Source organism: Caretta caretta, chromosome 9, assembly GCF_965140235.1.
Source record: "Caretta caretta isolate rCarCar2 chromosome 9, rCarCar1.hap1, whole genome shotgun sequence".
In the NCBI taxonomy this organism is placed as follows: Eukaryota; Metazoa; Chordata; order Testudines; family Cheloniidae; genus Caretta; species Caretta caretta.
This window is the reverse complement of record NC_134214.1, coordinates 64,851,657-64,874,483: the sequence shown is the minus strand read 5'-3', so window position 1 is coordinate 64,874,483 and position 22,827 is coordinate 64,851,657. Positions and strand designations below refer to the sequence as shown.

The 22,827-nt window shown below is 51.6% G+C and overlaps 1 protein-coding gene and 2 long non-coding RNA genes across 3 annotated transcripts in view; 2 read left to right on the top strand and 1 right to left on the bottom strand.

Moving 5' to 3' along the window:
- LOC125642265 (uncharacterized) overlaps positions 1-22,827 on the top strand; it is a 77,653-nt gene that overhangs the window by 28,716 nt on the left and 26,110 nt on the right. The window lies entirely within an intron of this gene.
- LOC125642261 (glycine receptor subunit alpha-4) overlaps positions 1-22,827 on the bottom strand; it is a 40,194-nt gene that overhangs the window by 7,384 nt on the left and 9,983 nt on the right. The window contains exons 3-8 of the mRNA XM_048863281.2: positions 22,585-22,652; positions 16,661-16,884; positions 14,332-14,414; positions 12,859-12,999; positions 12,185-12,399; positions 8,889-9,038 (exon numbers count right to left, since the gene is read on the bottom strand). Of these exons, the coding sequence (XP_048719238.1) occupies positions 8,889-9,038; positions 12,185-12,399; positions 12,859-12,999; positions 14,332-14,414; positions 16,661-16,884; positions 22,585-22,652 (881 nt within the window). The remainder of the gene's footprint in view (positions 1-8,888; positions 9,039-12,184; positions 12,400-12,858; positions 13,000-14,331; positions 14,415-16,660; positions 16,885-22,584; positions 22,653-22,827) is intronic.
- On the top strand, positions 14,407-16,684 carry LOC125642266 (uncharacterized). Its single transcript, XR_007358351.2, has 3 exons — positions 14,407-14,514; positions 15,355-15,465; positions 16,596-16,684. It is a non-coding gene; the product is annotated as an uncharacterized LOC125642266 (long non-coding RNA).

Below are 22,827 nucleotides of genomic sequence, written 5' to 3'. Positions count from 1 at the left end.
TATATATATATATATATATATGTTATGTTTTCCATGTTTATGGAGACTCACTGCAATCACTGGAGTGTGAAAGAGAGGGACTGTAATACAAAAAATGTTAACAACCCCTTAACTCTGGGTCACTACCGATGCCTCCACGATGCAGGGATACAGCGGCAGATGGTGTAAAGGCCTGATCAGCATCCGCTTGGGATGGCCTTTACATTGTGAGGACATGTAGCGAACGACACCCATTGTTGTGTGTCTATAGAACAAGACTTAAAGACATAAGCAGCCATATTATAATAGGATTGCAGGCAGTGCTCAGGGGCCCAGAATTAATGCCCAGGCTGCTGGGGCGAGGTAGGTGAGCTCTGAGCTGCTGTTTCTAACCCCGTCTGCTTACACTGCATTATTGTCCCATAGAGGCCAGGGCCAGAATAATCTACCTCAATGAGGAGTTCCAAGGCTGAAATATTTAGTGGGCCAAATTTAGTCCTGACATCAACAGGATCCAGCAGCCCTTCAATGGACTTGCTCCCAACTATGCCAGCGATTATTTTGGAAAGAAATATGATCTTGCGGTTAAACTATGGGGCTGGAACACAGGTGACTTGGGATCAACATATGGCTCCGCCACAGACCTTGGACAAGTCATTTGATGTCTGTACCTCACTCCCCAAGCTTCTGTTTGTATGTTGTAACTCTTTTTCTACCCACTCTCTTGTCTATTTAGGTTGTAAGTTCTTCAGGGCTGAGACTGTCCCGTTCTGTTCAAAATGACTGATACAATGGGGTTCTGATCTCAGCTGGGGGTCTCTGAACACTATTGTCCTACAGACAATCATGAAAAAGGTGTCAGTAAGGGGCTGTCAGATCCTCGGATGAAAGAGGCTACAGAAATGGTAAAGCATGATTATTCATCATCATCGTGCTTATTTCTCACTTTCACCAGGGTCCTCAGCACAGACCCACTCATCTCATTGCATGAATGAGCAGGGACCAAACTCCTCCCCAATGTTAGTTTCTGGGGTGGAGAGCAGCCAGCTTGGGGGCTCTCATGCAGAAAGAGCACTGACTTGGCTCTTTAACAGGTAGCCTGCCTACTAAGCAAGTCTCTCCCAGGGGGGAGAACAGGGAGCTGGTAAATTATTGATATTAGTTTTCTTTCATTGAAGAGATTTATTTAGCTCTTTCTTTAGATTTACTGCTAGCTGCAAAATCCAGGAAAGCAGAGAGAGCGCTTGGAAGAATGGCGCACACAGCAGGGTTGCTAAAGGTGAACTTCCAAGCCAGACAGAGGGTTGTGCCCTTCACTGATCCTTTAGGAGCTGGAATGTTACCTCAGCTTTTTCTTACACTGCAGAAGTAGATGCGGTTTGACTCGCCCCTGTTGGCTGGAGAAGTTTGGTGCTTTTGGGAAGAGGATCACCAAACCCCAAGGCTGAACCCTGACCTGCAGTTATATTAGGCCTTGCCTAGACTGAGGCTGTGTCCCAAGAGCTGCCATTAATAGCAGCCATGATGCAACTGCAATAGAGCAAATGTCTAGTGTAGGTAAGCAAACCTCCTCTTTGCACATGTGGAGCAGCCTGACAGCCGGGTGAGCTGCACTGGCGCAAACTGCAGCTGATAGGCCAAGCTCTCTCTGTGTGGGGTTTGTACTGGTGTAACTCTGCTGGTGGGTGGAATTGGGGAAAATCCCTAGACAAGGCTCTGTCGCTGGACCGGAGAGTCGGCTGGCTGTGCAGAAGAGAGACTGAAATCAAGAGATGTTAAACTTGACATTCAGAATGGAATTCCCTTCCAGGCTGAAATCCTGCTTTGCCAGTTTCATCCAGAAGAGGGAGCAACTCTTGAGTAAAGCCCTGTGTTGGCAGCAAGCTTGAGCTACATTCTGCAGCCAGGTGCTTCCATTCTGTGGCACTCTGGTGCGGCCAACTCGAGTTTCGGTGGCAGTTCCTGGTGTATAGTACTTGAGTGAGGGTTGGATTCACCTAGACATGAATAATGCAATCACTAGGGAGTCCTCTTGGTTATTTAATCTGAGATGACCTTCTGTTTGTTTTATGCTGCCCTCAAATTGTAAATGTCCAGCGTGCTGCAGAATTTTGCATGGCAGCTGCATAACAAGCTGGCAGCAGGCAGTGAGTCTCGGAGGTAGTCTGGGTTTCTGGGATAGGCACTAGCTGGGTGTTAAGACAATCAGCAGTGGAACTATGCTGTCACTGAAATTCGCACCATGTGTCAGATTTTAAATTGAATGCCCCCTTGAGAAGAAAGGTTCTTCTCAGTTCACCTCTCAGAGAGTTATTCTTTCAGGGTGTCTGCAGACTCAGGCAGACTGCTGCACTGGTTCCATTTGCATCTGGAAAGTTTTCTTCCTGGCCATAAGGGCTAGAAACACAGGCTGAGGTTCTCTGTTGCATTTCCAGGAAGCACTCCACAGAACTCTGTCCTGGGGGTGGGCAGGCAAAGGTGACTTTAAGCCGGGGGCTCTGTTACGAGGTCTCCTCATGACAGCACTGCTGTTAACAGCGACAACATAATGCCACCTTTGTGCCAATCCCCATCCATAGACTGCCATGGGGAAAAGCAGGCGGCTGCCTCTGGCTGGAGGGCTGTGCAAAAAGCAATCATTTCTTTCTGGCTTCAGCAAAGGTTCCACTCTAACAAGTGGCTCTGTGCAAAAGGCATAGTAGTCTAGTGCAGTGATTCTCAAACTTTTGTACTGGTGACCCCTTTCACATAGCAAGCCTCTGAGTGCGACCCCCCCTCCCCATAGATTAAAAACACTTTTTATATATTTAACATCATTATAAATGCTGGAGGCAAAGTGGGGTTTGGGGTGGAGGCTGACAGCTCATGACCCCCCCAATGTAATAATGTCATAACCCCCTAAGGGGTCCCAACCCCCAGTTTGAGAACCCCTGGTCTAGTGTGTCTCATGAGCCAGGAAGACTTTACTCTGTTACACCTGTGCAATCCCAACTATCTTCAAATTAGGCCCTTGGTGAGATGTGTGCAAACTCCCCCCCACACACACACACACACAATGGGTTTGCCCATCTGCCGCAGACTGGCCTTGTCACTGGAATGTAGGACACAATCCTATCAACAAGGCACAAGAAGGAACAGACTCCAGCTCTCTCTGTCCCCAGCTTTGTCTACACTTGGGGGTTTGCCCCAGTTCCAGCCATTGATACCTGGCCACCAGCCTAGCCTCCCCAGTGCAAACCCCTAGGGTAGCCAGGTAAAGCTGCTGGAACCAGTGGAGCTGGAAGCCGGGTTAAGATGCACTTGGGAAAATGGGAGCTGACAGCACTTTACCCTGCCTACGCTTGGGGTTTGTACCACTGCAACCACGCTGGTGCCTGGCCAGCAAAGGCTGAAATCAGGACTCCCTGTCAGCACAGGCAGGCCTTAGCTATGCAGGTTCTGCAGTGTTAACAGCAGTAACACTCAGCACACACTTATGATAGTGGCTCTGTCAGCAGCTCTAACTCTCCTACAGCCCAGGGGCTGAGAATGGCTAAGTAAGAAGGTGTCAGTTCTGTGCAGACCCTGTTCTTTAAACTGCTTCAGTTAGGGCCCCAACTACACTCCAGACACAGCTGTGTCGGGGGACCCAGTAACAGCACTGTAATGCTGCCAATCTGGAGCACAGATTGGCCCTTATGATGGAAACTCCTTGGAGCAGGCAGCTGGGCCCAGTTCTGCTCTTTGCGAGGCTGGGGAAAATCACTGGGTTCAGTAGGTTTGTCCCAGATTTACACTGGGGAGACAGAGCAGAATGTCTCCTCTTGTCTTTAATGGCGCTTTAAGTGGAAGGATTGCATACACTCTGATGGCACAAAATATGCCGGTGAGTAATTATGCAGAAGGGAAACCAGGAACATACAATCTAAGTTGGCTTCTATTATCTTTTTTGAATTATGGAGCCGTGAATTCAGAGTAGGGAGGTGGTACAGGAAACTGGCTGTGCCGAGGGAGATGAGTGGGGCTGAGGCAGCTCGGAGGTGTGCACGGATGACTGGTAAGACAGCTGGACTTTCTGGGACTGGTGGGGATCTGCAACAGGATGCAACAGGGGGGCTGCGAGAGATCACAAAGGGAGAGCAGCAGGGGAGGAGACAACGCACTGCAACCCTGCATGTTGTTAGTAGCAAACATGGGCATTTTATTCTGCCTGACAGTGAAACTCTTTAGAAGGTTCCTTTGAGGATGTTGGGGAGTCCAAGAGCAGCACTAACAAAAATACAGGAAGCCATTCTGACCTGCCCTGAGTGTGACAGGCCTGAGTGCACACCCAAATACACTCTCACCGCTTGGACCTGCCCTGAGTGTGACAGTCCTGCGTGCGCATCCAAATACACCCTCCCCGCTTGGACCTGTACTGAGTTTATTAGTCTTGTTTCCACCCTCACCACTCTGACCTGCACCGATCCCTGTTGTTCTCACTGAATTTAGCATTCAGGTTAGAACACTGTTTGCTTGCCCTGCACTCGCCTGCCACACCTGCCTTCACCTGTCGCACCTTTCTGAACACCATATGCATGTCCTCGCTGTGCTGGACTTTGTGTGTTTATGACCAGATTTCAGAGGAACAGCCGTGTTAGTCTGTATTCGCAAAAAGAAAAGGAGTACTTTTGGCACCTTATCTGATGAAGTGAGCTGTAGCTCACGAAAGCTCATGCTCAAATAAATTGGTTAGTCTCTAAGGTGCCACAAGTACTCCTTTTCTTTTTATGACCAGAGTGTCTCTGCCCAGGGGTTCTCCAAGGTCTTCTTACGCCACCCCTCTCCCAGTGCACTGGCCTGTCCAGCTGTAGTCACTGTCCTCAGGCACGAAGGCTCAGAGGAGCTGCTGCCACTCCTGGGAGTGCGTTTGGAAGAAATTCCCAGGATCACTGGGAAGAAAGCTCTGACTCAAGGGTGGGCAAACTTTTGGGCCTGAGGGGCACATCGGGTTGTGGAAATTGTATGGCGGGCCATGAATGCTCACAAAATTGGGGGTAGGGGTGTGGGAAGGGGTGAGGACTCTGGCTGGGGGTGCAGGCTCGGGGATGGGGCCAGAAATGGGGAGTTCAGGGGGGCTCCAGGTTGGGGTGCGGGGTGGGTGGGTGAGGGCTGGAGTTGCGGGGTTTGGGGTGCAGGAGGGGGCTCCAGGCTGGGACCAAGAGGTTCGGAGGTTGGGAAAAGGTCAGAGCTGGGGAAGGGGGTTGGAGTACAGAGGAAGAGTGTGAGGGCTCTGGATGGGGATGTAGGCTCTAGGGTGGGGCTGGGGATAAGGGGCTTGGGGTACAAGAGGGGGCTCTGGGCTGGGATCGAGGGGTTCAGAGGGCAGGAGGGGGATTAGGGCTGTGGCAGGGGATTGGAGTGCAGGGGGGAGCTCAGGGGTGCAAGCAGCTCCTGGAAGCTTGTCCTCCCTCCGGCTCCGAGGCGTGGCAAGGCGGCTCTGCGCGCTTCCCTGTCTGCAGTTACCACTCTGCAGCTCCCTTTGGTCAGGAACCACGGCCAATGGGAGCTGCAGGGGCAGTGCCTGTGGACGGGGCAGGGTGCAGAGCCATCTGGCTATGCCTTCGCTTATTACGTAGAAACCGGAGGGGGGTCATGCCAGCTGCTTCCTGGGAGCCACGTGGAGTGGGGCAAGCCCCCGACCCCACTTCCGGCTGGAGCTGAGGGCCGCATTAAATGGTTTGATGGACCAGATGTAGCCTGTGGCCCGTAGTTTGCCCACCCCTGCTCTGACTGGACATTCTTCCATGGTCCCTAGAGAGCTGCTTTGTCTGCCCCTGGGGAATCCGTAAGAAGCAGTGACTGGCATGCAGGACAGGAGATTGCCCTTCTGAGGAGAGATGCAGAGTAGAAGCCTCAAAAGGAAGAGGGGGAGATGACTAGACACAGAATTGGGGGTCAGAATGCCTGAATTTTAGACCCGGCTCTGCCATTGTTTCACTGTGGGGCTTCAGGCAAGACCCTTCATGTCTTAGTCCCTCTGAGGGATGTTTGCAAAAATGCTTTGGAGAAGGTGCAAGTCAAGGAATGTGACAGTGTTGCTTCATAGATCAGCAACGCATCTTCTATACATCAGTCACCCCCGGTCCGAGGTACTTATCATTACCCCTATTTTACAGAGAGGGAAACTGAGGCATATAATGGCAGAATGCTTTGCCCCAGGTCAGACAGTGACAGAGCTGGGATTGGAACCCAGAAATTCCTGCTGTGTCCTAGTCACTATGTACACCTGCCCTGAACAGTGAGATTGTTTCACTCCCTTTAAATCCGAACACCACCCACTCCCTGCAAGTACGTTTGTGGCTCTCATCTTCCAAGCCTTTGAGCATCCCTGCAGGATAACTTTGCTGTGGCGCCAGGCCTGGCCACGGATGCAGCTATCCCCAGTGGAAAGGCCTACCCCATTTTTCCGTGGGTGAGGGTGCAGGTGTGAGCTTGTTGGGGGAGGTTAACATAAAAGAAGGGGACAGAATGGGCTGAGCCAGGGAGGTTTCTCACGGTGGGGGGTGGTTGGTTTGCTTTTACCCTGGAGCTGGAGCTGCAGAACTGAGAGAGTGTTCTGTAGGTGGGCTCATGGCTGCGCAGGGTGTTCAGCAGCTGCAAGGACTCCAGGCTGGGCGTCTGGCTGCTCAGACCCTTTTGGAATCCAAGAGTGCAGACCAAACAAAAGCAGGACAATGGATGATTGGTGGCTCCACCAGCCAGCACACGTGCACAGAAGCTTTGAGCAAAGGCCGTAGTGCCAGGGAAAAGGAGGTAGGATATAATGGGCAAGGGTGAAGGGTGCCCACCTGGTGATGCAGTGCTGGGGAGAGTGAAGTGGCGGGTTATGGAGGAATGTATCTTGGGCAGCACAGCGCCCCTAGCATGGGTGTCTGGAGAGGTGGGATAGCGGCACTGTGCCCACAAGCAATACGGATGTGCCAGGAACATGTCCAGACTGAGGGTCTGATTCTGGCAGGTGCTGAGCACCCTGATCTCACATTAACCGCAACAGAAGATGCGGACGCGTGTCCCCTTTCAGGATGGAATGAGGGAGTGGGGCTGATGGCCTGCAGTCAGGCTCTGCAGGCCTGATTCTGCCATGCAGCTTGGGTCGTGCATTCACACCTGGGCCAGGTGGCTGTCATACGCTCCCCTTCTGGTGAGAGGCAGGGAAGAATCAGGCCCCTTATTCACCAGGCTCCATTGAGCCTTTCCTTCTGAATAATCAGGATCTGCAGTAGTTCTGTTATCCACCAGAGGGCACCGACCCAGCCCCTCTGAATGTAATGAGGACAGTGGAAAGTGAGAAGCACAACTTAATTACAAATTGAATAGGAGAGCTGCAACGTGCCACCCCTGGAGCTGGCTGCCTGGGCTTGCCAATCTCCTGGAAATCAGGCCTCATCTGTTTCTTCCAGGGGACGCTTTATTTCTATCCGCCTTTTGCTCCCTGCCTTGGAGCCCCCTGGAAGGCAGCAGGGAGGCTCCTGCTGATGATGGGGTGTTGGCACAACCTCCACCTGAGCAGATTGCCGCATGGCCCGGGCAGCTGGCTCGGCTGGAGGAAGAGGAGCTTCGGTGAGGGCTGGTGTCTGAGCCCAGGCCCCACTCAGCTGTCGCAATCCACGGCCAGTTGGTGCAGAGACTTGGGGAGGCTGGTTTTCTGCCTTGGCCGGGGTCGCTTGCCGGTCATGAGCAGCAGCATATGGGCCTGGCATATGGGCACTCCCCAGCCTCTAGTGCAAGCAGGCAGGGGCCCTTCGCTTCAGATCAGAGCTCCACTATTAACAAGCACCATCTATCTGGGCTCGGTCACTAGGCAACCAACACGCAGCTCCAGCTCGGCAATGCTGCTTTTACTTATTTAGAGCCTGTTTGATGCCCTGACTGTTGATTAGCAGCATATCCTCTGTTGCCATGACAACATACTGATAACCCTGCCCCTGGGACAACACACCCACACCTTAAAGCACAGAGAGTGATGGCATTTCCTGCAGGAGGAAAGCGGCTGCCCTGGATTAATCCCTGTGCCCCCGCCCAGCCTGCTGGCCCAGGATGGGGCTCCAAAGGGAGATCTCTGGGGACCACACACACAGTCCTTTCTCTGCTCCGTGTATTGAGGCCTTCTGCTGGCAGGAGTGCTAGGCCCTAGAGGAGGTTTTACCAGGTCTCCTGTTTCCACCTACTGAGTCTGGGGTTAGGATGGGCAGCGTGACTGAGCTGGCGGCATGTGCCTCAGGGCCTCCCCCATCTCGGGCCTGATCTGGTCCCAGCCACATCAATGATAAATCTCTTCTTAGCTTTAGTGGGAGCAGGACTGAGCCTCGTGAGGCTCATACTGAGGGCAGCAGGATGCTTCGGGGATATTTTACAGGTGTCTCGGGGCTGTGGGATTCCAGAGCTGGCTCTGCTCAAGGCAGCTCGCAGGTAACAGAACCCTCCAGCCAGGCCTGGGCCCACGGGCCATAGGCGGAAGGAATAAGGTGCCATCAGGCCTTTGGCAGGCCACTGTCTCCCGCAGCTCGATGCTATAACTGGGCTCCATGCCCCCCGGAAGGAGGCACTGCCTGCTCCCAGCCCCCTGTTGTCATTCTAAGATGGCTGGGAATTTGCTGGGCAGCAGGTTTGCAGGTTGGTGAGTCTCGTAAGGCTCACTTCCTGGGTGCCCCAAGCCTGGGTGCATCTCGCAGGGCAGTCCCCTGGGCTCCCTGGAGCAGAAGCTCTGGGACACGACTGAGAGAGCCTAGTTAAACTCCCGGCGCAGGCCTCTCCAACCACTCGGGGCTCCGGGGGTGGTCGAGTGCAGAGCATGGGCCTGGGAGGGCCAGCCAGGGAGATCCCCGCTGGCCAGTCCCCATGGTAATGCTGAGGGTGTTGTGTGTGCTGGAGGGTGTGGGGGGACTCACCATCCTCTGGCGCCGCTGCCTCCTGCGCAGGCGTATGAACTCCTTGTGCTGGCGGGAGACGAAGTTGACGGCCGCGTATTCCAGCAGGGCGGCGAAGACAAAGAGCAGGCACACGGCCATCCAGATGTCAATGGCCTTCACGTAGGAGACCTGCAAACCGGCATGGAGGGGGAGTCTGGTCAGAGAGCACAGGGCCTGGGCTGCTCCCGCCTGTGGGGACATGGCCATCCTCTGGCCCCAGGCCTCCCACAGCCTTCTGCTAGACAGAGCCTCTCACCATCTCCTCGGGCCTGCCCAGCCCCTTTCACTTCTCTCTCCTCCCTTTTTCAGCCACACTTCCCCCTCCCCCACCCTCTCTGTCCTTCCCTCGCTCTGCCTCTCCCTCTTTTCATTCCCCGCATCTCTGACCCCAGAGATGATTGTGCTAAGGCAGTAAGGAGCGGCCCCGTGTGGGGCCGACCAAGGGGCCATGAAAAGAGGGAAAGAAGAAAATCAATTATGCAGCACTTGACGCATTTTCCACCCATGTGCCTCCTCCTGGCTCCTGCTTTTATTAACCCAAAGCAGCTTTCGCCTCCTGTCGTCGCTGTCGCTGCTTCACTGGGCCCTTGGCAGAACAGCCGTGGGGCTCTGCTGGCTTGGCCAGCAGCCCTCCCTGGCATGGTGTCCTTCTGAGTGCTGCAAGAGACAAGGAGGGTCTTGCTCCCCCTTGGCCCGGACTGACCCAAGGGCAGGCCCTTCCCAGGCTGGCTTCTTGTCCCTTCCTGAGGGCTGACTGAATGGGAGCCCCTTAACCAACGCCACAGTAGACGATGCCAGTCCCAGACACTGCTCATGCCTGGGAGCGTGACGGGGGCTTGGTGGCCTGAGTCAGTCTTTTCTTAAGAACGAAGAGTGGATTTGAGAGCTGGTTAAACTCAGGGGCTTGTTGCATCGTTGCCCATACACGGGGCTGGCAGGAGCTGAGCTAGCTTTGCCAAGGCACCTCTGTCCTGGGCTGGAAATCTGTTTCTCTTCCAGTCCTGCCCCACTCCTCACACAGCTCTACCGATGCCCCTCACTCCTGACCTGTGGCCCCCTGCTATTCCAGCCTTGAATCTCCCTTGCCAATCATGCAGTTTTATGATGTGTGAATGGTCAGCAGGACAAGACATCCCAACTCACTTTACTGGTGATCTAAACAAAACCCTCCAGCCTGTGGAGCTGAGAAGCTGGTGTTCTGGTGCACTGCACCACTCATTCGCTCTCTGGGGCAGGGACTGGCTCTTACTATGTGTCTGTACGGCACCTGCCGTTAGGGGGCCCTGCTCTCAGTCGGGGCTTCTACTGTCATGCGAATACTGAATAACTCATAACTAGCTCTTGCCCTGTTTGAGCGGAAAGAAGAACCCTTAGTACAATCTCCTTTCCCCTGCTAAAAATTAGAAAACCTCATTTAAATTCCCCACAAAATCTGGACGCTCTCCGCTCTGGAAGAACATGGAGCCAGGTTTACAACTAAGCTTACCACCCAATGTGCATCCAGCATGCTGTGATCTTTGGCTCACAGTTAAGCAAAGACTTTTCCTTCCCTGACCCCTTAATAGCACAAGAGGGAGGGCTTGTAAAACTCCTCTGGAGCTGACCCTGCTTATGGTGGCTGTCCTTTCTGTGTATTTCTCTCTGTTTGGACGCTGGCGCTCAAGGACATCAGAGTCAGTGGTTTAGAACTGGTTTTACTCTCAGTGAGTCAATGGCAGGGTTGCAAATGCTGCCAGAGGATGTTTGTTTGCTTTAAAAGATGGTGGTTTCTGCTGGAGTCAGAACAGAAAGGCCTGGGAATGTTCCCTCTCAGTTTAGCTCTTCAGGGCCAGGTTTACCCTGTCAGCATCCAAAACTGTCTCCATCCCTCACTCCCCTTCACGGATCCCAGGTGCTGCAGCTGGGCTTCCTCTAGCTCCTGCAGTCACAGGGACATCACCAACATCTAGGGCGGGACTCTTGGAACATGTGCTTACTGGCTAACAGCATCATTTGGTAGCTGAAAAGACCCTAGCATCATCCTCAGGATGTGCAGGAAGCAGCAAGAAACATTTTGCTTCTGAATAAGGAAACTATAAATAGTTGCGGTGAGCAGATGGGCTGAACGTGTTGGCAGGAGCTGGCCTGGCCGAAAGGGATCTTTTCTGGCAGCAGGAAGCTAAAATTTGAAACACCTCCTTCAACTGCACCAGACAGTGCAAAGTGCTTGTCACCTGGGGACTCAGAGAACAGGCTGGCGCGAGGCACAGTGCATGCTGGGGAGGAGCAAACTGCTCCTGTGCTCAGCTCCACCAGAGTACCTCAACCTCAGCTGCAGAGCCTATTCCAGCTCTGGGCTCCCCACACCCACTCTGCCAATGCCCCTCTCCTCTCCTGACATGCAGCCCCCAGCTATTCAAGCCCTGGGCTCCCCACACCCACTCTGCCAATGCCCCTCTCCTCTCCTGACATGCAGCCCCCAGCTGTTCCAGCCCTGGGCTCCCCACACCCACTCTGCCAATGCCCCTCTCCTCTCCTGACATGCAGCCGCCAGCTGTTCCAGCCCTGGGCTCCCCACAGCCACTCTGCCAATGCCCCTCTCTCCTGACTTGCAGCCCCCAGCTATTCCAGGCTTGAGCCTCTCAGTTCCATTTTTGAATGCAGCGATTGTAATTACAGCGTAGTTCTGCTTTTTCATCCTTGCAATTGCTACTAAATTCACATTGTTGAGAGGTTAACAACCTGACTGAGAGTGATCCTGGCATAAGGACAGTTTGCTGCAGCACAGGGGAGGAAGCAAAGCTCCGGTGAGGCCCAGTGGTGGAAAGGTGGGATTTTTCTCCACAGTGCATGCTCCTGTATGTTCAGCAGGTCCGGAGCACACTGAGAACAGGGGCAAGCTCCTCAGCTGGTGTAAATCAGTGTTGCTCCATTGACTTCAGTGGAGCTACATCACTCTACTGCAGCTGAGGATCTGGCTCTTGGTTACTGGTTTCTGCACTGGGTTCTGCCCCCACACAAGATTTGAGCCCTCTGTGTGTCTGGGACCTGACATACAGTTACTGTCCAGTAACGTGAGTGGGGAGAGCACTGGGGTACATGGCTTGTGCTCAGGAAATTGGGATAGAAGGAAAGAAGGTCCCACAGCTTGCCCTGGGCCTGCTTTGCTCCAGATCTCCCTCCATGACAGCTGGCTAAAACCGGAGGAGTTGGAGGAGCAGTGGTGTTGGAGCACGGAATAGATGATATGATGGCACAGGCAATGCTGACATGATCCGTAACCCCCTTCCACTGACCTTTGGCAGAGAGGCCCGGGAGCCCGCGCTCTGGGTGGTCATGGTCAGCACTGTGGTGATCCCCAGCCCTACACGGGCGGGTGCAGCATCCATATTGATCCAAAAGGAGACCCAGGAGAGGATGACAATTAACAGGCTGGGAATGTACATCTGGATCAGGTAATAGCCCATTTGTCTCTCAAGGTGGAACTTCACCTCGATGCAGGTGAACTTTCCTGCAAGGAGAGAGACACGAGATAGGTCAATGCCACAGATGGTCACTAGGTCTGGGCAGCCCTAAGAGAGGTTGTGGTGACCTGGTCAGAACCTCCTAGCTCATGGCTGGCATTCTGGGGAGACACAAAACCAAGGCATTGGCCAGGTGTGGCCATTGGCGGCCCCGTGACACTCTTTGTAAGAGTTGGGGCATTAGCCCTGCTGGTCTAGTAAGTGATAACTCAGGGAGATACGCTCCCAGCTTCCCCTGCTGTTTCAATTGGAGACAATCTCCAGATGCACTTCCAGTCCTAAACGGTTGTTCCTGGGGTGGGATCAGGACCACCCTCCCTGCTCTGATTGCTTGCAGAAACCCCAGAGTGGAGTTATGCATGGGGTAGTCTAGCGGTGTGGTTTACCTGTGCTCTGAGGCTGTTGGAGCAGACTTCTACTGTGTGTGTGTGTGTGTGTGCGCTTACCTGTGTTGTAATACTTTGTACAATAGCCCAAATCCTTTTCATCCCTCAGAATAAACTGTGGGAGCGTCAAGCCCTCTGCCACTTGGACAGCTTCTTGCTCTTCCAGCCACTCAAAGATCAGGTCATTCATGGTGTAGCCAACTGGCAAACAGAGAGAGCATGAGAGAGAGTGAGGGTGGATGGAGCAAGGGAACGAGGGCAGAGAGAATGAAAATTGGGAGACGATTCTGAGAACCCTCAGGCCAACTCTAGAAACAGGATGATGGAGAAGCAGACTTGAGGCTGCTCTGTGTTGCTGCCCCTGGGTCTGTACATTAAGTGTGCTGGCACAGGGCATTCCCACTGAGGTTAGCCCATTAGCCCGCAGTAGCTGTGAAGGGCTATGGTGCAATTGAGAACTTCCCAAGGAGGAATTCTGCCCTGTTCTGTGAGCTCCTTGTTTTGGAGGTGGGACCTGCCCTGCATAGCTGGACGTGTTGAAATGCTGCCTGCAATGCGTGCTGTGAGTCCATGCATTCACGCCTTGGGACTAGAGTGGCGTAAGGACTTGGAAGTGCTCCTGTTTGGAAGGGAATAGCCACAAATGCGTAGATAGGCATGCCACATAATAGACACCACAGACAGGCATGCACTGACACAAATGCATGCACATCATGCCATAGAGATGCATGCCTTCACAGAAATTCATACTCATGCAAACCTACTGACAAGCACACCTGGGATATACAGGCTATTCGCACAGTCAGAGCACTCACAAGATGGGTACAGCATTATCTCACGCACCACACACACACTCTGACACTTGTAATCATTCCCCCAAACATAGCATTAGGAACACTCACTCTCTCTCTCTCCTGGAACTAGATTACGGATGAGCTTTTCTAGCAGCCGTGATCCTCCCGCCAGGGGCTCATATACAGTATTAGGCCCATCATCTCCCCCCCTGCCCTCCCACTCCTGCAGTCTCCCAGTCCCAAAGTGAGGGCCACTCACCCCAGAGTTTCCCCCACACGGTGTCTCTCAGCTGCCCACTAATCGCGTCCCTTTCCCTCCTGTGCCACAGCCCCCCTTGGGTGTGTCCCCATAGCCTTCCTTGGCTCATCTTCTCATTGCTGGCCCTCCTTTCCACCTTTTCCTCCCCTTCTTCCCCCTCACCGCCATTCACCCCTTTCCCCATCTCCCTCCATTGCACCTACCCCCACCTCCTGTCTCAGTTACCCGGCAGCTTCCTCAGTCAGAAGTAGCGGCAAGGCCCAGTACGCAGGAGAAGTGGGGTTACATGGAGCCGGCTCTGGAAGGGGTCAGCACGGGAGACACATACAAAGACAACTGCTGGACACAGCCTGCTGAGTGTCCTTCCCCTATGCTGCTGCAGGCAGCCACCACAGGAGCAGCCTGGAGAGATGGTAGGACACGGCCCTCAATCCCGCTTCACATCCTTATCCCTGCCCGTCATTCCCAGGGGGTACTCACAGCTCTCCAGCTGCATGGTGCACGTCTGGATGTCCATGGGGAAGTTCTTGAGATCCATGGGGCAAGAGAGGATCAGCGTCAGCCTGGGAGGAGCAGAAAGAATGGAGCAGGTTGTCTGAGCCTACAGCATTTGGATAAGCCCTTCCCGCCCTTTGTCTTCCAAAGCAGACCTGGGACTCAGAGGTGAGAGAGCTGTGCTGCTGGCCCATGGTTAACAGCAGGTGTGGAACCTCTTATTAGTTCTATGTGTAATGGCTCCCCCATCAGGGGGCTTGAGTCAGGAAACTTCAGCACTACAGGCATGGGCCTGTATCACTCCAGCTAAAGGAGTAACTCCCTGAGCTGGTAATAGTAATAGGCTATTCACCACTGGGAGGGACATGAGCAAATCAGTGGGGTATACATGCCATGTGTGATGGGGTAGTGACCTCACATGGGTGATGAAAGGGTTAATGTAGGCCTGAGTGGCATCTGGAGGATGCACCTGGTGTAATTAAAGATGAGGCCCTGCTGGGGAAGTGCTGGGTGAGACTATAAAGAGAAGTCTGGCCCAGAAGGGGCTGTAGGCAGAGTTTTGCAGTTATTCTCTGGAAGATGCAGAATTGGAGCAAGTTCCTGCAGCTGACCCTGACAAAAAGACAGGAACTGGACCCCTGGGGAGAAGCCCTGGGAGGTGCTGCTTGTTATCAAGTGCCAAGTAAAGGGCTGGGGTAAAGGCCTGAAGAAAGACTAATGGAAGAAGTCCAGGGAGGCAGCTTTAAGGCTTCTGACAAAGCAGACCTAGGCTGCTTGTCCAAGGGTCCCTGGACTGGAACCCAGTGCAGAGGACAGGCCTGGGTTCCCCTACCAGCCACTGGGAAGGTGGCTTGAAGCCCCTGGCTGTAAGAGGATAAGGATAATCTAAAGTCCTGAGAGAAGTATATAAGGACCACAGGGCTGAGGGCCTGATGCAAAGATACTGGATTATCTGTGAGACTTTGTCATCTTGGAAGGGGTAGAACTGAAATGTGACTCTCCCGGCAGGCCAAGTTGTAAGATGAGGCACCACCACAGGACCGGAGTGACCAGTGGCAGGGGATGCTGGAGAGGAAAAGGATGCTACACCATGTCCAGCCAGGCCAGGGGGTGCCTGCGGTGAGGCTCCCTTCCACACCAGTCAGTGGATCAAGAGTTGAGGGAAATGTGGTCCTGATGAATTACTACAAGGTGGATGCACACCTGGCTGAAAAAACATACTTGCAATAGTTATCAATGGCTTGCTGTTAAACTGGGAGGATATATCTGGTGGGGTTCCCCAGAGGTACATCCTGGGTCTGGTACTATTCAGTATTTTCATTAAGGACTTGGATGATGGTATGGAGAGTACACTTATAAAAATCTTTGGATGACACCAAACTGGGAGGGGTAGCAAGCCCTTTGGAGGACAGGGTTAGAATTCAAAATCTCCTTGATAAATGGGAGAGTTGGTCTGAAGTCTACAAGATGAAATTCAGTAAAGACAAGTGCAAAGTACTTAAGAAAGAAAAATCAAATGCACACACAGCTACAAAATGGGTAGGTGGTAGTATTGCAAAAAAGGATCTGGGGTTTACAGTGGATCACAAATTGTTAACTCATATTCAATCTGATGCTGGCAGGAAAAAAACAAATGTCATTCTGGGGTGTATTCACAAGAATGTCCTATCTAAGAGATAGAAGGTAATTATTCTGCTCTACTCGGCACTGGTGGGGCCTCAGCTGGAGTATTGTATCCTGTTTTGGGCACCTCACTTTAGGAACGATGTGGACAAATTGCAGAGAGTCCAGGGAGAGCAACAAAAATAATAAAAGGTTTAGAAAATATGACCTATGAGGAAAAGTTGAAAGAACTGAACATTGTTAAGTTAGACGCAGAAAGAAGGCCTGATATGTTAAGTGCTGTTATGAAGAGGACAGCGATCAATTGTTCTTCACACCCACTGAAGGCTTGCAGCCAGGGGGATTTAGGTTGTCTATTAGGGAAAACCTTTTCAACTCTAGAGTAGCTAAGCACTAGAACAGGTTACCTAGAGTGGTTGTGGAATCCCCATCACTGGAAGCCTTGCAGACCAGGTTAGAGGATGAACACCTGTCTGGTATCGTCTAGTTATATTTGGACCTGCCTCAATACAGGGGGTGGCCTAGATGACTTCTTGAGATCCCTTCTATCCCCATGTGTCTATGATCCTAAGACTTGTTCTTCATCCCTTTTTCCCTGGATGACCCTGCCTTGTTTTCCCCCCTAGGTAGCCAGAATCTTCTCCTCTCCTGCCTTCCCTGCTCACCTCATTTCTCCCTGCCCCGTGCATACCTGATGCTGTAGAGCACGTTGCCATTCTTGAAGATGCGCAGCAGCTTGTTGTCGGTGGTGACCTCATGGAAGTTGGCCCCCTTCTCGTTGGCAAAGAACAAATCTGGCTTCCAGATGGAGTCCAGCATGGAGGGGTCCAGGTCCAACGAGTCATCTGGGTACTCCCTGTACGCCAGGCGGGGGTCGTTCCACTGCTGGCGTAGGAAGACGTTCACCCGGTAATCCTAAGGGGAGAGGAGCACCCATCCCAATCAGCTGGGGAGGAAGGATATTCCCTGTTATCAAACACCCACCGTGCCTCAAGGGACTTGGCTCTAGTGTGATGAGTGGGGCTGGAGAAAGAGGGCCAGGCTCCTGGGGAAGAGCAGTCAATCGGAGCTGCTGCAGGAAGCAGGCAAAGCTCTCCTTCCTCTGCTCAGGCGAAGAGGAGTTCTTGGGAAGGCTGGGTGAGAGGGAGCAGCCAGTGACAGGTGCTATGGTATCCTGGAACAGTCAGATTTTTAACAACCCTATTGAGATATCTAGAACGCTTCTAGTGGCTGTGTTCCTGGCTTCATGGATGTGTCTTACAGGAGCAAATGTCAATCAGAGGGACTAATGCAAATCCCCAGTTACTGAAGATAATGCAGGTAACAACCAGGGCTGGCCTTATCATGAGGCGAACTGAGGCGGCTGCCTCAGGTGCCAGACTGGGGGGTGGGGGTGCCACTAGGACTCAGAGTGTAGAAAATTGTGTTTGCTGCTGGTGCATATGTATTCTCTCTGATCTACATGCACAGAGATGGTGGAGTGCTGTGCTGGAGGAAGGAGGGCATGAGACATAACAGGCAGTCAGGAGAAAAGGTGAGAGGGAATAACAGAAAGCAGAAGGAGCTGCAGGGAGAGAGAGGCAGAGGAGCCTCTTATGTACCTCTCTAGCACTCCCAGGAGCCTGGACTGATTAACACCAGCTTCTCGGGGAGCTTCCTGTTTCCTGCTGCTTCCCTGAACCCACTTGAGGAGAACAGGCAGTCAACTGAAGTAGCAGGAGCCAGTTAGGCCCTTAAGATGCTGATATCTTCCCTCACTCAGGCTCTGCTACCAGCCTGCTCATTTGTCCCCTTCTACTGAGTGTTGAGAGCCACTATAGCTGGCACAGAACAGCAGTCATGAGTGAAAGCAGAAAACGCCCCTCTGGGGCAGCATTCAGAAAAAAAAAGGAAGCTTTTCTATCTAAGCAGGAAGGAGCTCTCCTGAGATACATAGACACAAATAGAAAAGGAGTACTTGTGGCACCTTAGAGACTAACCAATTTATTTGAGCATGAGCTTTCGTGAGCTACAGCTCACTTCATCAGATGAAGATGAAGATCTGATGAAGTGAGCTGTAGCTCACGAAAGCTCATGCTCAAATAAATTGGTTAGTCTCTAAGGTGCCACAAGTACTCCTTTTCTTTTTGCGAATACAGACTAACACGGCTGTTCCTCTGAAACCTGTCATAGACACAAATGTTCACGATGAGCCTTCCAGCCCCAGTGAGGATGTGAATAGTGAGGAGATGCCCGATCTTCCAGTTAGAGTGCAGGGGACCTGGCAGCTACTGCAGCATCTATATCTCCATCTCAAATGGATGCATCCATGCACATTCCTGAAGAAAAGTGTAGATCAGAGGAGAGTGTGGTGGAAGTGCAAGAAACAGCTGCTGCTGAGTTTAGTTCCATAAGTCTAGATGATCCAGGACTGTGGACCCACTTGAGCAGTAGCCTGAGGGACTTCCTTGTACTGCATGGGCCACAGCAAGTGAAAAACTTCATGTTCCCCAAAGACAATGAAAATAGAAGTTTCCATCCAACACATTACTGGCGTGAAATCCCCAATGGTGACAAAGTGGAAAGGCCATGGCTTAGGTACTCAAACCCAGAGTGCTGCGTACTGTTTTTGTTGCAAACTCTTCCAGTCTAATGTTCCAGCCACAGGGGGTTCTACAGGAACAAAGGACTGGAATAATCTGGCATGCCATGAGAAGGCAGCAAATCTCCAGAGAGCATTCCATAGGTGGAAAGCACTCAAGGTGAGACTAAGGTTAAAAGCCACCATAGATGATCAGCATCATGAGAAGATTGCATCGGAGTCTCTTTACTGGCAAAATGTTCTGAAAAGGCTCATTGCCATTGTGAGAATGGTTGCTACCCAAAACATAGCACTGCATGGCATTTCAGATCAGCTGTATGTGCCAAACAATGAAAACTTCCTTAAAATTGTGGAGCTGATGGCTGAGATTGATGCTGTACTCCAGGAGCATCTAAGAAGAGTCACCACCCAAGAAATCTGCACACACCACTACCTTGGAAAAACAATTCAAAATGAGATCATACAGTTACTGGCAACAAAATTCAAACAGAAAATTGTGGCAGATCTGAAGTCAGCAAGATATTACTCCATTATTCTGGACTGCACACCTGACATCAGCTATACAGAACAAATGAATTTAATGGTCCGTTTTGTAACATCAACAGAATCTAGTGAAAACATCCCTGCAACGGTGACTGTCAGAGCATTTTCTAGAATTTATTGACATTGATGATGATACAGGAGCTGGTATTACAAATGTGCTTCTTAAAAAGCTGGAAGATATGGGAATTGCGAAAGCTGATATGAGAGGTCAGGGCTACGATAATGGTGCCAACATGAAAGGAAAGAACAGAGGAGTGCAGACACGGATCCAAGAGTTAAATCCTCGAGCTTTTTTTCTCCCATGTACTTCTCATTCATTGAACTTGGTGGTCAGTGATGCAGCATCAGCTTCTAGTGAGGCTGCTGAATTTTTTAATGTAATTCAAAGCATCTGTGTATTCTCTGCATCAACTTATCGATGGCAAATTTTGAAGCAACATCTGGGCACATCCTCTCTGACACTGAAACCACTGAGTGCCACACAATGGGAAAGTCAAGTGGAGGTGATAAAGCCTATCAAACACCAAATTGGGAAGATAGATGATGCCATAGTTGCCATTATGGAGGATAATGCTATGACAGGAACTATTTGTGGGAGAACAGTGGCAGAGAGAAATGGAATCACCAGAAACATACCTAACTTCAGATTTCTGTGTGGCTTAGTGTAGTGGCATGACATACTGTTTGAAATAAATGTTGTAAGCAAGAGACTCCAAGATGTTGACCTTGATATATCTGGAGCAAGGGAACAACTGGACAAAGCAAAGTCATACCTACAGTCTTACCGGTCAGATGAGGGATTTCAAAACGTTCTGAAGAATGCACAGAAGTTGGCAGAGGAACTTCACACTGAAGCTATTTTCCCACCCATTCAGGAATACAAGAGTCACTGAAGAAGACATTTTGATTACAAGGCATGGGATAATCCCATAAGAGATCCCAAACAACAATTCAAAGTTGAATTCTTTAACCAGGTGCTAGATTGTGCAATACAGTCAGTTGAATGTTTCCTGCTGCTCAAGGAACACAGCAGTATATCTGGGATGTTGTAGGATATTCCAAAACTCCTCACTATATCTGAAGAAGACCTACACCAGCAATGCAGGGCACTAGAGACAGTGTTAACACATGATGACATGCGCGATTGATGCGAGTGATTTAGGTGATGAACTGAAAGCCCTTTCAAGATACATTTCAGCAGGATCAACTCCAAAGGCTGTTCTGGAATATATGTACACAAATAAGATGACCACCCTCTTTCCAAATGCTTTTGTTGCTCTGCAATACTTCTCTAACACTTCCTGTAACAGTTGCCACTGGAGAACGCAGCTTCTCCAAGCTGAAGTTAATAAAAAGACATCTACACTCCACAATGACACAGGAGAGGCTGGTCGGCCTTGCAGCCATCTCAATCGAGCCTGAGCTGGCCCAGACTGTAGACCTTCAGCAGGAAGCAGTTCAAATCCTTGCAACCAAGAAGGCACGGAAAGCACCACTTTGATTATTCAAACATAAAAATGCCAGTGTTTACTATGCAGCCAAGAAAAGTTACATTTGCTGTTCAGGTGTTTAAAAGTTCAGTGTTACTTAATTTTTGAACAAGGCATTTTAAGTTCTCCTTTATTGGGGTAGGTAGCAGAGCAGTACCCTGAGAGGAGTAGAACAGGAAGAAGGCAGAATTGAGACCTTTCAAAGTTTGGGCCCGAGTGAGGGGGTATGGGGGTTGTATTTGAGCTCCCCGGCTCAGGTGCCAAAATGTTGTAGGCCGGCCCTGGTAACAAATCCTCTTGTAGCTGGGAAGAGCAGACTGAGTGACCTGGCTCAAAGTTCCTGGCAAACAAAGTACTTGGAACCAGAAAGGGACAGCCCTGATTAGGTTGGTGTCTCATGTTCAGGCCAAGAATTAGCAGGAGTTCGTGACCAGAGACAGGTCTTGTGAGAGGATTTGGGACTGTTTCAAACCTGCCAGGGTCTTCCTATGGAAGATGGGTAAGCCAGGCCTGTGTATAAACTGTCTAGGGTTTTAAAGATCCATTTCTCTGAAATGCTTTTTTCCTCTGACAGTACTCGCTTTCACAGCTGTTGGCACTTACTGTAAATTCACAACTGTCCTAGGACTCCCTCCTCCTCCCCCCCCCCCCCCCCCCGCCAGCAAAAAAGTCATAGTTCCTGTACTAATCGTACCTCTGAAACCATCCTCCCCGTTTCTGTGAGGGCACTGTACTTAGATTGCAGGCCTCTAGCCACAGGGTGGGATGATCCACTCCCTCCTGCCTGAGGCTTAGCCTGGGCCTCCTATGATAATATATGTAATAAAATTTCAGCCGCTCTGACGTCAGTTCAGGCCCTGCAGCCCTCTTCTCTCAGGGTTGCATGCCAGAGTTTGCTCGTGCCCATTCAGCTCTCCTAAAGCAAAGATCTGTTTGTTCTGATCAGGAGCACCACTTTCTCTGCCATCCCAGTGCAGCCTGCTGCATCTCACACTGCTCTGAGTTCCATGTGGGTTGCTACTCGCTTAACTCTGGAACTGGGGCGGTGGAGAGGGGGAGTTGGCAGCGTTAACGGTTGTGCACACTGAGGTGGAGAGAGGGAGTTCAACAAAGAACAGACTAAAAACCACAATATCAGCTCTCACCCAAACATCATGAGGGGTTTTTAGTCTCATGATTTTGGGGGAGTCTGACTCATGGTTGTAGGACCTTGGGAGTTGGCCCCGCTGCATATGGTTCATCCCCTCTGCTGGCAGAAGGTACCCTAGGGGCCTCAGTGGCCAGGAGCAACCATGGCCTTTCAGTTCAGTCTCATCTACAAGACTGACAGTGGGTCTGGCCAAAGGACAGGGCTTCTGGCCCCTGCTGCTTGGCATGTCTTAAGGAAGCCCACCTCAGGTGGGGAAGGCAGCATGGGTACCTGGCTGGACATCGCTGCTCCTCAGAGAGGGACTGAATGTACTGTGTCAGGCAGGGCTACCCCCCCCCCCCCCATTGGGGATGAAACACTCCTACAGGAGCCAGCTCAGAGCAGCCTTGCACATCCCTGGGGAACAAGAAGACTTGCCTGGGGAAGGGAGAGAATACTAATCTCTTTCCTGCATCCGTCTCTGGACCCTAGAAGGCTCCAGCTTCTTACGAGGTTCCTGCCATCCACCTCTCCCCACCACAAAGTGATTCCTATTCCATTCTCACACCCTTCCCCTAAGGCCCCCCACTGGTTAGCCCCTTGTCCCACAAGATTCCCACCACTTCCCCATAAGTCTCCCAGTACCATGGGCAACATATCTCTATGTTAGCTACAGGATTAACGCTATAGGTGGGTCTGAACAAACCTTCAGGTGGGCTGGATCTGACCCCAGATCTCCTGGAGTTGGCCCATTCCAAGGGCCTGGTGCATGCATAGCAAACAGGGCCAAATTCCCCAGTTGTTCCCTCCGGAGGCTTCTAGGGGAGTGGAAGGGGCTGGGAAGGAGGGTGGGACAGATGGTGAAGTCTTACCATGGTGGTTTCTGTGACGGAGCCGAAGCTGTTGATGAAGATGTTGCATGTCACGTTGACAGGCACGCCTGAGGAACAACCAGACAAGATGTGAGCCCTCCTTAGAGCAGGTGGTCAGAGGGGAAGAGAAGATGTAAACCAGCCAGTTGCTCCCCATCTTCACCCCAACAGTCACTTGCCCCCAGTAAATGCACAGGCATTTGCCTAGATAGATATACAGTCATGCACACACAGATAACCCCC